The sequence below is a fragment of the Lissotriton helveticus genome, chromosome 6 (genome assembly GCF_964261635.1).
Source record: "Lissotriton helveticus chromosome 6, aLisHel1.1, whole genome shotgun sequence".
Lineage (NCBI taxonomy): Eukaryota > Metazoa > Chordata > Amphibia > Caudata > Salamandridae > Lissotriton > Lissotriton helveticus.
In genome coordinates this window covers 2,102,521,684-2,102,535,914 of record NC_136067.1, presented here as the reverse complement: position 1 = coordinate 2,102,535,914, position 14,231 = coordinate 2,102,521,684, and the positions used below count along the sequence as shown (strand labels likewise).

Here is a 14,231-nt window from a genome sequence, read left to right as displayed (position 1 = left end):
AGCTGTACGCTTACGTGTTGATATGCGTCAGGCAAACAATGCAACTAAATGGTGCAAATGTTTTCTCTCACCTCAATTTAAATAAAGGTTATTATCAATTGAAACTCGAAGACAATTGCAGGTATATTACAACCTTTTCTACCCTTGTTGGTCTGTTTTGATGCAAAAGACTCCGTTTTGGGATGTTATTGGCTGCAGAACTTTTTCTAGACATCATTTGATATATCATACAGCCTGTTGTAAATGCATTCAATTATAGCGATGACGTATTGGTTTTCAGAGCTACACAGAAGGAGCATGATAAGGCTCTCATACAAGTATGCTTTTTACTTCAATTCAATTCAAAGATAGCTTTATTCGATTTTTGAAGATAAAAACCCATAAAAGCACATTTAAATACAATTTGTAAAAACATTTCCATACATTTAATACGTTATACATGAGGTTAAAATTTGTATAATTAATAAGAACCTGTTATGAGGTATTTCCAGAAAATAGTATATATAAAAATAGTTGATAAGAAGTATTCAGTCCATCGACGCTCTACATTTTACTGCGTACTTCAGAAACTTGGCCACTGCTGCCACAGTGACTTCATCTTGTAACATATATAATTTAATCAAGGCTGGTCTGCATTGCCTAAGGCCCCATAATTTTAGCAGCGGAACCAAATGCCTCTTTCTTCCCCATTCGTAATATTTACAGAGTAAAATGCAATGGATATTTGATTGGTTTGAGGTATCGTCACATGGGCAGTTAATCAATTTGGCAGACCAATCATTTACAGTGGGAAATGTTATCAGTCTGAAAAAGCAGTCAGTCCTCATCCCTGTTAAAATAGTCTCGTATAGGCGGAGTATAATGGTGATAGGTATGGTTGAATACCTGCTCCGCACAACAGGAGGTGATGATGGGAAATAGTTGGCTTGTCTCCCTCTAAATAAGAGCGCCTATCTTCCAACAAACCTAGGCAACATTCTTTGAGAGCCTTTTTCGTAATTAAAAAACATGAAGTAGGGTTTCCAAACAGTTCAGAGTGGCCTATAGAGTTTAGAAATTTACTAACATAAGAAAGCCACGGTATATTTCTTGTGGCGGCTAGACCCATACAGTCTCTATTAACATCCTTGCTAAAGTCTGTTTCACTGGAGGTCCATATCTTGTGCCAAAGCAGTATTGGACTTATCTTAATTACGTCAGTGATATGGACCCGAGCAAGTTTGTTGTGACAGATGGTAGTAGAGATAGATCTAGGTACTGCTAATAAGTATCTCAAAAAAGCATTCTCACTAGTTTGGATCTCTCGACAGTCCGCCATGCCCCAGATTCCTGCGCCATAGGTCGCAGTGGAAACGCATTTCGCTGCGTAAATATTGAGCAGGATCTGGACCGGCTTACCACCCAATTTTTTAGCAAATTTCTTTAAAGCGCCTATTTCGCGACAAAAGGCCAAATTGCGTGTGTTGATGGCTGTGTTCCATGATCCCCTACTATTAAAAACAATACCCAAATAGGTAAAGGTCTTTGTCAAGCTTATCTTTGTTAGATTTAAAAAAGTATTGCAGTCTACTTTGTTTTTTAACGTGGAACACATGGTAAAGGTTTTTCCCACATTTATCCTAAGTCCTCTTGAACCCATAAATGAGGAAAAACCAGTCAGTGCTTTCTGCAGACCTAGTTGTGTTCTTGACATTATGACAGCATCGTCTGCATAAAGTAATATTGGTACTGCCATGCCATTAATTTTGGGGTAATCTACTTCCAATTTAGCCAGGTAATCTGCCACTCCATTTATGTATAAGTTAAAAAGAAACGGGGCAAGGATGCAGCCCTGGCGGACACCTTTTTTTATAGGACATTTCTTGGTGCATTTTCCGTTTTTTCCATATCGGACCATTGCCCCCGCCCCTCGATATAATTCCTTTATGAATTCAAGTATGTTTAAATCAATTCCTAGCTCTGTAAGGGTGCTCCAAAGTACGCTGTGGTTGAGGCAATCGAATGCTGAACTTAAGTCAACAAAAGTCATGTATAGATTGCTCTTTTTTACCACGGCGTATTTAGTGGTAATCAAGGCCAGGTTGAGACATTGCTCTTCAGTGCCTAGCCCCGATACAAATCCATATTGGAATTTTGAAAGAACTCCCTTTTCTGTGGCCCAAGTTTGTAATTTATTCAACAGAACTCTACCTACTACCTTCATCATGCTTTTTACTTACTGATGCAGGTTTGACATTGAACGTAGACAAAGGGATAGTCTGGCTTTGCCATTGGTGTGAATGGTTTAGTCGAACTCGCAGTGAAAGCGCTGTCCTGGCAGACTGGGAGCCACTTTGTACTTTGTCACACACAGGGTGACCCAATCGGCACTGCAGCCCTCAGTGGACACTTGGCCTTACATGCCCTGGTTACCATATAATAGATATTTATAAATATTTTGGTCCTTGTCAATTGGGGGTATCCAATTCGACATACAGTTTTTATAAGGTCAGAACACTGGCAGAGGTGTCTAGTTAGCAAGCCTCAGTAGGGAAGGTGTTGGATAGTAGGGAAGGTGTTGGATAGTACATTAAACCAATTCCCTATCCTAGAGCGCCCCCCAGCGCAATGCGTTATAATGGTTTGCGTTGTAAAAGTTGCGTTGTAAAGGCACTGCGTGGTAAAAGTTGCGTTGTAAAGGTTGTTTACACTTATGACAAGGAATGGGAACAGCGATGTAGTAACTGAATGTAAGTGACAGGCAGTGAACACACACTCTGGGTGAAAGTAATGAGAACATGAGTGAGGTATGAGTGCAAAAGATGACACAAGAGAGCCGCTAGACGGAATTCATGGGTACCTCTGAGGGTCCCTTGCACTCTGCTGTGACTCACCACTAACAGAGCTACCGTCACTTTACCTTCAGAAGCATTTAGGACACACGTCTTGTACACTGCATCTAAGAAAAAACTCTCTACTGTAAAGCCACAGCTATAAAGAGTCTAGTTCTCACACTTAATAGTGTCAAATTCTCAGTAGATGTAGGATGCTGGCTCTCTATATAGTGTGTACAAAAAAAGTATCTAGTTACTTGAATCCACTAAACAATTACAAAAAACGAACTAGTGTTGTGGAAAAATGTTCAATGCATTTGCATCATCATGTCATAGGATAACCAAACATTTAACCCGTTGCATGCTGATGACGGAACCGCTCCGTCATCAGCTGCGGTGGCGCTGTGCTGATTACGGAGCGGTTCCGTCATGGCCCTGCCGCCGCGTCTGCGTGGCTTCCGCGCCTGCCCTGGGCGTTCTATTGAGCGGGCGGAGCCATGACGGAACCGCTCCGTCATCAGCACAGCTCAACTGCGGCTGGTGACGGAGCGGTTCCGTCACCAGCATGCGGCCGCCGCGCGGCCGCCCCGCCCCGCCCCTTAGCACTGCGGCGGAATAGCCGCCGCAGTGAAGGGGTTAAACAAATTGATGACATAAACATTACACAAATATACATTGAACATCAACAGATAGTACAAAAACTATACAACGTTCAAAACATGACATAGAGCAGCAGTCCTTGACTGGGAAATGATAATGGTCACACTAAGGCGGAGAGTTTACAAAATATACGACCGTTCAATGTATGTTATCTCCTGCCTCTGTGTGCAGCTCTGGGACCTGCAATTCACAGTGTTGTGAAATGACAAAATAAGGCCTGTAATTTGCAATTAGAGCAGTTAATTTTACTTGGTGACTCAGAATTTTAGATATACCACCTGTTAGTGTAAAGGCAATCAATTTATTGATCAGGACCACTTTGCACTGAAATTCTTTAATCTGTGTTAGTGGACTGCTGTGGGCCCAGAGTTAAAAAAAATAACTCAGTCCTATTGGATGAGGGAGCTATTTTTGTGGTGTCCATATTTGGTTCTGTAAATCTGATTGTCTGGCTGCAACAAGAGAAACATGTTGCAGCTGTCATTATAGGAATCAGCCACTCACTTCCCAAGTCCTGGAAATAAAATGGCATACTAATGGAAGGTGGGTAAACCCTGACTCCCAGGCCATATCAGGGGCCCCAAAATGTTCTCATTCTAAAAGCAAACTTTTTAAAAGGTATATTTTGTCATGGAATCTGCAGACCCCACTGCAGGAATAGCATGCTTAAGCATGACTCCTGAGGTATGCAAACGTGCAGCAAAGGTCCTAATTCTCTGTTCGACCTCCTGCAGTTTTGTGAACCCCATGGAAGGTAGGGAAAGGGACCAGAACCTGGCAAGAGTTTGCAAATGCTTGACTAGAGTCCACAGACATCAGAAACATTTTCAATGAACCCCAGAAATTCACTGAAAAAGACAAAGGTTTAAAATGAGGTCATGATTTGCGTTTGGTTATAAGATCTTAATATATGGTACAATTTTTTTTAAAAGATTACTGATGGACTATGGAGGACGGGCTACCGTCCGTCACGGTGGTGGAGAACTTATTGCTTGAAACCCGGACCGACAGTAGTTCATCCTTTATGGAGATGGCAGCTGACCAGCGGACAGCTCTGTATGTTGAAGGAACCACCATCACAGCGGTTCCTTCACTATACAAAAAGTTTCTTAGCCAGCTGTTGGTTTTGATGTGCATCCACCAAACATATAATATTGTTGTTCAAACACAAACTCCATATGTAGTAATTGAACAAACTAATGACCCCCTGTTTGAAATGAGGGTCTCCAGTTGGCAATGGTTTGCACCTTTGTCCAAATAGGGACCCTTCCTTCTTGTCAAGATATGGGAGATGCACTCTGAAAATAGCCCCTCCTCGCCCCCTTGGCAGCTTGGCACAAGCAGTACGGCTTATCTTGGACGAAGTGTGTGAAGCATTTGCATATAACCAACAGTACTACAGTGAACACACTACAAAAAACATCACACCAGATTTAGAAAAATGACCAATATTTATCTGTGCAACCAAGACCACAACGATACAAGACCAACATCCAGTAATAACGAGCATTGGCATAGCCAATAGGTCTCGCCTTTGGGACCTTATAAGTATTTAGCCATGCAACTGTTGATGTTGTTGCACCAAGGATATTGTGCTGCATAACTAAATACTTATAAGGTCCTAAAGGCCAGACCTATTGGCTATGCCAATGCTTGTCTGACTAGGCAACCTTGATGGCTGTCTCTTAAATGCTGGAGACATTTGACTTGAAAAGGGACAGAAGACCCTTACAATCCTGCCCTGATGCGATGGGTTCAGCTATCAAAATTTTCAGTTCCGCTTTATTGGAGTATCATGCAAAATTCATTTGTTGAATTTCATGCTACATTGTTATGATTTCCAAAGTTGTTTCGTAACTCGTGTTTGCACCAGTAATGTCCCTATTGCGTATTTCTATGTAGATGTTGCACTGTGTTGGAAACAGCAGCAGCAGGCACAGGTTCCCAGGTGTTAGCCTGGAATACCTTCTGCATTCCAAAAATCCGAAAATTTACTCCGAACGTAATGGAAAACCAAAAGGAGTAAATTGTTTTTCTAATAATAATCTGGCTCTGTAAGAGGTGTATTAGGCAGTGAAAGGCTCATTATGATGACACATATCTGAACTTGCGCTGAAATTGACAGAAATTGTGATAATGATAGGGTATCATTATCGTTGCAATGATCATTGACAATGTGTGGTTTCCTACTGGGAGTCAAGGAAAGGCACGAGAACATATGAAGCCAAAAAATAGTCGTGGGAAGTAAACACATGCATCCATCCACCGTTGCAACTATTGTCGCCAACATTCTCAAGGAATCTTTAAAAAAAACAAGAGCAGTATAGATATAACATATAGTACTATATTTTGCACGAGTTTTGTAAACCTCGAAAATTTGAGATAGTATTTTAACAAACATGCTATAGTCATACAAATAACAATGCATGCGAGTGTGGGCTCAAAAGCACCAAACAATTCTACCAAGTTTTAGCGTCTGGCTGCCCAACGGCTTTAGCTTTCCGTTGCCACACTAATGAGACCTATACATACAGTTCAAGGCCCGTCATATCGTGGAAAGAAATCTGCTAGCCTCTTCCCATTATGTCGAGCTCGGTCATTTTCAGCTTCATAACATACAATGCATGATGTTCTGTTGCCATCATGTGGCCACTTTTGATATTGCAAGCATTGGCATACACTCACTGGCATGTTCATGCTCGATTATTAACTGAAAATAGTGTCCTTTCACAGCAAGCGTTTCTAGTCCCCCCCCAAAGATGCGCATTTGCTTTATCCTGAAAGGGTGAAAGCCTGGTTGTTATTTAAACTTTGATTCTCTAGTATTACACTAAGGTAGCAGGGGAGAAGGACAGTGAACTGCAAGGAGAGAGCAGAACGAAACAAGCACAGGTGCGGCCACGTTAATTGAAAACAGATGGCCCCTGCGCCCCGCTGCTCGCTTCCGCAAGGTGGATGCCAGCACAAGCACGAGTGCTTGAAAAGAGCGGACCGATTTCTAAAGGTCATCTCCTAGAGCAGCGCATGCGCGCTGTCTAGGCGAGGCCTAAACAAATAGGCAGTTTGCAAGTATGACTTAAAAATGCAGTTCCTTGAAGTGGGTAGCTCCATCCGGTGCTACCACGGTGCTGAAAATAACGGAATCCAACAGTTCTGGCCGACCGCGTTGGTGCAAATCAGCGTTCGTGCCAGAAGACTTGTAAACAGCACCTTTGTTCCAAGCCGGTTGTGGTTGCAGTGTGAAGCGTAGCAGTGCCCTCAAGTCTCGGTGCAGGCAACGGCTCAGTGACAGTTGTCCAGTGGCGTCGTTGAGACCAGGGATACGGTGCGGAGTGAGTTGGTGCTTGTTACGGTGCTAACATGTCACGATGCAAGCCACAGTGCTGGTTGAGGTGAACTGGCGTCAGTCGGCCCAGACTGCGGTGTGGGACGGGGCAGTGCATCGTGTAACTTATGAGCGGTGCCCCCAAAACACTGTGCGGTGTTGGCTGTCATGGGCAGCGACGTCGGTGAGACCAGGGCAGCACAGTTAAGCGAGTCAGTGCGGAGTGGTGCCCACAGGTCACGTGCAAGCAGCGGCTTGGTGGAGGTGGCAGTCATGGGTGAGACCAGGGTTGCAGTGCGATGTGCGGTGGTGCCTTCTGTGGTGCTTTCACAACATGGAGTCCACAGCACTGTCGTTGGCGGTGTCTGCTGCTTTTCCCCTCTGTGGCAACTGAAACTGCGGTCCAGAGGCGGTACCCAGAGGTAGGTGAAGGCTTTGCTGTACCTGAGACATTGTGAACAGAAGGCAAGCTCTATTTCAAGCACTTGGAGATACTCTGCAACAAGTAAAGACAGTTCAGTCCAGTCCTTTCACTCCCCAAGGCAGAAGCAGCAATTGCAGGCCAACCTAACAAAGCAACTACACAGCAATGGGGCAGTACTACTCCTAGCATTTCTTCCAGCTCTTCTTCTAGGCAGGTTCCTTAATCCAAACAAGTTTTGGGGTCTGGTACCAATATTTATACTGTATTTCTCTTTGTTCTCTTTGGCAGAGAGTGTATGTGCTTACTCCAAACCAGTTCTATCCTCCCTGGCCCAGCTTCCCAGCAGGAGATGGAGACCGCATTGTCCAAGGCAGACCTGGCCCATTCAGGTGCAAGGAAATCTCCTCTTGCTACTCTAAATACAGCCCAGGCCTATTCAGCCCAGCCCGGCTCATCCAGGAAAGTCAGGACACAACTCTACCCCCCTAGTGGCTGTCCGAAGAGAATGTACATCCCCAGCCCCTGTCACTCTGAAGCCAGACAGTCCATCCACAAACACAGAACATAAAAATCATCTTCACTAAAAGATGCCTTTCTACATTCTGAGTACAGGCAAAGTAAACTCAATTTCTCTATCTTGTCCCAATGGGAAGATATACCTGTGAAATATTACAGAGTATTCTCCATTCTATCCTATGGGGCAGATAGCCTTTCGACAGTGAAAAACGAATACACTGTAGTTCACTATCAGGGCATGTTTCACACACACCAGTACATGTCCTATCTTTCAAATACACTGCACCCTGCCCAAAGGGGTACCTTGCGCCTACCTTAGGGGTGACATATGTAATAAAAAGGTTGGGCCTTGGCAAATGGGTGTACTTGCAAAGTCGACATGGTAGTAGGAACTGCATTTAGACTGTGTTGTCAGGTCTGAGAACCCTTTGAAAGGTTGCTCATGTGGGTGGTGCAATCAGTGCTGCAGGCCCCCTAGCAGCATTTGATTTACCTGCCCAGGCACAGTCAGTGCACTTTACTTAGGGACTTACCAGTAAATCAAATATGCCAATAATGGAAACACCAATCTTTAGTCCAATTTACAATAGGAGCACTTTCACTTTGCCACTGAACAGTACTGAGAAGATGCACAGAGACACTAAACCAGGAAAAAAAAACAGCATCAAAACTGGGAGGTCAGAAAGCAAAAAGGCTGGGGAAACACGTCAAAAGATGCCAGGTCTAACAACCCCCACCCCAAACACCAAGGGTTTCTGTTCCAGGGTGTGGGGTTCCATATGTGTGTGTGTGTATGTGTATTTTTTTTCTATTTTATTTTCATTGTCACTCCCAACCAGGCAACACAGGGAGGCCGTATTTCTGTTGTCAATATAAATGCTGCAGTTCAAGCCAAAAGATCCGGTGTTGGGCGCCAGCGTATTGACTTTGGCAATTCTTGATTCGTTCTGTCTTAATTTTGAAAAACTTTATAGTTGGGGAGCTGCCAAGCCCTGTCCGATCTACAAAACATTGAGTAAAGGAAAAAATACTAAAATGTAAATGACGCAACAGACTTATGGATGACCACTTAGTCTGGATGACTTTAAGTTCAGTTTGAATATACAAAGTAAAAAAAAAAGCAGAAAAGGTCTTTAACTCGTTGTCTATTTTTCTTTTCTAGATCCTGGCGGAGTCGTCGGCCTGTTTTCTTGATGCCCTCGGAAAAGAAAAGATTGCTAGGGTAAGTCACTCTTCTTTCTAATACTTGGTATAAGAGAGGATAGGCTGGTTCCCAGAGAGCAAAACACATGTGCTCCTGATTTAGCCAACAAAAAGGGTGGACTTATCAAATGAATGAGAAGTCTTTGACTTTGGTTTGTGCAACTTAAGAAAAGGAATGGAAGATTGAAAGAAACTAATTTCACTTATTGTGTCAACTGACTATTTATTCAAGGCTTATAGACATTTAATATTTTAAGCCCTAAGAGTGGAGCGAGGAAAAAGGGGAAAAAAAAGAAAGCGAGAAATACAAAACATAAGAACACAACCCAATAGATTGCCGCTCTGCTTTTTACACCTAAGGTTTCACCCGTCTCCCCAAGATCCTTCCCCTTAAGTGACTTAGCCACGGTTCTCCTGATACGTGGCAGATGTTGTGCCGGGTCCAGGACTCGGCCGCGCTCTGCCATTGCGAGTTCGCTGACAGTAATGAAAGAAGTCTGGTAGGTGGCGGTAGGGAAATCGGTTACTGCTTCTCCTCCGGTCCTTACACCAGGAAGTGTGGAGGTCCAAGCAGCTGGGATGATGGGGTTATTAAACCCTCACTGGTTTCTCGCTTCCAGCCTCTGGCGAGGAAACTGGATGGTTTTGGCTTCTAAAATTCTTCACAGGTGTAGCTCTTTCCGGCAACTGCACCAGTGCTGCTTTTCCCTTTGGTGTTTTCTGTTAAGCCACCTTCTTCCGTATTCTGGGGTTTAAAAGGTCATCCCTGCTCTCTGATTGGTTCTGCGGTGACCTCGGGACTGGCACCATCCGGTTCTCCTGAGGTTGTATTTTTCCTTTTCTGTCTGACCCTCGTGATGACTATCGGGCTGCAGATGAAGAGAAGAGTGTTCAGGTAAGCAGAGAACATGCCAGGGAATGGTATGCTCATCTTCTGATTCCTGTTCCTTCTCTTTTTTACAAATGCATTCTAAAAAGTGAATTACTTTATAAAGAAACTATTCAAATGGACACCATCTGCTATACTCTGATAAAGCAGAAATCGTGTAAACAAAGACAGCTCCAGAAGGAATTTACAACATCATTAGCAGGAGGCAGGAACTGATAAAGCTGGAATCTGTGTTGTGCTGTGAAGATCGGGCAGAAAGTATCCTGCTACAACATGAAGCTCTAAACACACAGAAAACAACGCTAACTTAATTATTAAATACAAAAACATTGGCACCACAGGAAACTTGTTCCTTGTGAAAGAGTAAACTGCAGTCACTGAGGTTAGCCAGTAGCTGAAGTAGGCTGGCCCACTGCCCCATGCTGTATTCTGTAGTGGGCTGTTTCAAAATGTGAATGGCGCAGCAAACGACCAATGGATGGAGAGCTAAGACCCTTAAGTATAGCATATATGTAATTTTTGTAAAATACAAGTTCTTGGCTAACACCAAACTAAACGGAAAATGGTGCATGTGTAATTCTGTAGGTGTGCATGTTTGTGGAGGAAAAATGTGCATGCCTACAGAGTGATGCAACAGACGCAAGCACATTACACTTCTGTTTTTCTTTATTTTTTTTTATGTTTTGCAGCATTGGGAAAGCCTATACGTCTAAAAGGTGAGACTTATTGATGTTGTCATTATGTGTTTAAAATGTTTGTAAACCCCTTATCTTTGTTTAGATCTGGTCAGAGACTCGGATCTCTGGAGTTACACTATGTGGAAGAAGCTCATATTACCAGTCCAGACCCTGTCCCATGGTCTGATAGTATAAATGACTCCTTTGCAACAATTGCTTATGTTTCCTGCTGTTATTGGAATGCTCTGTGTTGCATGTTTTATTTTGTATTATTTGTTAGGTTGTGTGATAATAGGAGCATTCCCTGGATATGAAGGGGGGCATCTTCTCGCTGTGGATTTAACATTGTAGTGTGTCATGGGGAGATGGTCTTACTCATTGAATAAGGTACCTTCTCTGGTGTCCTGGTTACTCCTTCAGTCCACAATCCTTGCTAGAAGGGGATCATGGAAGGATCGTTTGCCCTTTAACTGCCTATTGTATCTTTACATTGAAAGTGTAAACTAGAATTTCTTCAGCGCACTTGTCCATATGGGCTCTTTATTTAAGGTTATTCAGTGTTTCTTTTTCTTAATCTAACAGGTGAAACAAATGCAGTAATAAATCAACAAGGTAAAGTCACTAACTATGACTGGAGTGAGCAGTGATGTAAAAACTGAATACCACTAAATCTCTTCCCTTGAGGGCTAATGCCTCGCCAAATCTTTCTACAGCAAAACCCCCAAACTGCACAGCGTGTTTTGTACTTGGCTCTTGGGCACCAGCTGATATACATAGAAGACATAACACACGAACATACTTGAGCAAGTGAGATGATGTACTCATTATGAAGAAAGAGCGACCCTGGTATCAGAAAGAACACGCAGAAGAGAAACCGTGTGGATATCTAGAAAAGTGGCAAAACATTTATTAGGCAGAGAAACAGCAGTGCAACATCATAAATTCGTACTGGAGAAAAAACATATTGATGAACTGAATGTGGAAAAGTGTTCTTTGCAATGAAAGACCTAATGCAGCGTCAGATTGTCCACGTAGAGGAGAAACCATATAAATATACAGAATGTGACAAAACATTTAGAACAAATGGAGAGCAAAAGCTATATCAGAAAATCCACACTGGGGAGAAACCATATCCATGTACGGAATGTGACAAGGCATTTAAAACAAATGGAGAGCTAAAGCTACATCAGAAAATACACACCGGGGAGAAACCATATCCATGTACGGAATGTGACAAGGCATTTAAAACAAATCGAGAGCTAAAGGTACATCTGATAACCCACACTAGGGAGAAACCATATCAATGTAAGGAATGTGACAAGGCATTTAGTACAAATGGAGCGATAAGGCGACATCAAAAGGTCCACACTGGGGAGAAACCATATCAATGTACAGAATGTGACAAGGCATTTATAACAAATGGAGAGCTAAAGCGACATCAGAAAATCCACACTGGGGAGAAACCATATCAATGTACAGAATGTAAAAAAGTTTTCTGCAGGAGTACGTATCTAAAGCAGCATCAAAAAATCCACACTGGGGAGAAACCATATAAATGTATGGAATGTGGCAAAGCATTTATAACAAATGGAATGCTAAAACAACATCAGAAAATCCACACTGGAGAGAGACTATATGAATGTACTGAATGTGACAAAGCATTTATAACAAATGGAATGCTAAAACAACATCATAAAATCCACACTGGAGAGAGTCCATATGAATGTACGGAATGTGACAAGGCATTTATAACAAATGGAGGGCTAAAGAAACATCAGAAAGTCCACACCGGGGAGAAACCCTATGAATGCACTGATTGTGAGAAGGCATTTTTTTATTAAGGGCATCCTAAAGCGGCATCAAAAGATCCACTCTGGGGAGAAACCGCAAGAATGTGACAAGGCATTTATTAAAAAGGCAAGTCTAATACAACATCAGAAAGTCCACACCGGATAGAAACCATATGAATGCACTGAATGAGATAAGGCATTTATTAGAAAGTCACAACTAATGCAACATCAGAAAGTCCACACCGGGGAGAGACCCTTTGAATGCACTGAATGTGACAAAGCATTTATAACATTAGGGGCCAGATGTAGGTCGATTTCGGCCGTTACCAACCGGTAATTGGTTTTTGAGATGTAGGGGGCCCAAATTTTACCGAATCTGTAAATTTACCGATTCGGTAAATTTACCGATTCGGTAAAATACCGACTCGGTATATTTACCGAATCGGTAATTCCAGATGTAGGTGGCACATAAAATAGTGCCACAGGCCCTTAAGAATTCGTTATTTGCCATGAAATACTATCTCATGGTAAATAACGAATTCCTGTGTACATGCACATCTGTGCATATACACCTGTGCCATGTGGCACACATACATGCACTAAGGGCATGTATGTGTGTCACATTGCACACAAGCCAGAATCAGGGGTGCCACAGGGTGTCAAAGTGACACCCTGTCCCCCTTGTAAATTCGGTAATTTTACCGAATCTGTATTTACCGATTCGGTAATTGACATTGATTCCTATGGGCCTCATGGCCCATAGGAATCAATGGCATTTACCGAATCGGTAAATACCGATTCAGTAATTACAGAATCTTACTGATTCGGTAATTGATTCGGTAAATATACCTACATCCCGATTGCCAGTTCTTAAATACTGAATCGGTATGATTCGGTATTTAAGAATCGGTAATCGGAGATTACCTACATCTGGCCCTTAGACCGCTAAAGCTACATCAGAAAATTCACACTGGGGAGAAACCATTTCAATGCACAGAATGTGGCAAAGCATTTATAACAAATGGAGAGCTAAAGCAACATCAGAAAGTCCACACTGGGTAGAAACCCTATGAATGCACTGAATGTGATAATTCATTTATTAGAAAGTCACATCTAATGCAACATCAGAAAGTCCACACAGGGGAGATACCCTATGAATGCACTGAATGTGACAAAGCATTTATAACAATAAGACCGCTAAAGCAACATCAGAAAATCCACACTGTGGAGAGACCTTATGAATGCACTGAATGTGACAAAGCATTTATAACAAATAGAGAGCTAAAGCAATACCAGAAACCCCAAACTGGGATGGAACCATCTAAATGTCTTGAATGTAATAAAGTGTTCAGATGGAAGAAGACTCTAAGGCAACATCAGCTAGTCAACACTGCCGAGAAACCCGTATGAATGTACAGGATATAATAAATTGTTTCAAAGCAAGACAAACCTAAATCAGCATCAACAAATCCTCACTGAGGAGAAACCACACGAATGTGACCAGGGATTTATTTGTAAGAAAAAATGAATTCAACATTGGAAAGTTCACACATGAGAGAAACCATATCAATGTATTGAATGTCACAAGGCATTTATAACAAATGAAAAACTGAAGCAACATCAGAAACTCCTCATGGAAAGAAACCCTATGTACGTACAAAATGTAATAAAGTCTTCCACAGGAAGAATAACCGAAAGGCAGCGTCAATAAATCCACACTAGGGAGAAACCATATAATTGACAGAAAGGAACTTAATACAAAACCACATTTAATATGACATCAGAATGTTCAAACAGGAGAAAAAACATATAAATATTGAATGTGACAATGCATTCATAAGAAATGGAGAGCTAATGCAACATCAAAAGTCCACACTGACGACTACACTGAATGTGGCAAGGCTATCATTTGAAAGGGAGAGTTAAAACAACAT

General features: G+C 42.3%; 1 protein-coding gene across 1 annotated transcript; it reads left to right on the top strand.

Moving 5' to 3' along the window:
- Nucleotides 1-11,395: 11,395 nt before the first annotated feature.
- LOC144764055 (uncharacterized) lies at nt 11,396-12,586 on the top strand. Its single transcript, XM_078650208.1, has one exon. It carries the CDS (start codon nt 11,506-11,508, stop codon nt 12,346-12,348), a length of 843 nt encoding a protein of 280 aa, XP_078506334.1. The 5' UTR covers nt 11,396-11,505; the 3' UTR covers nt 12,349-12,586.
- The last annotated feature ends 1,645 nt before the right edge of the window (nt 12,587-14,231 follow it).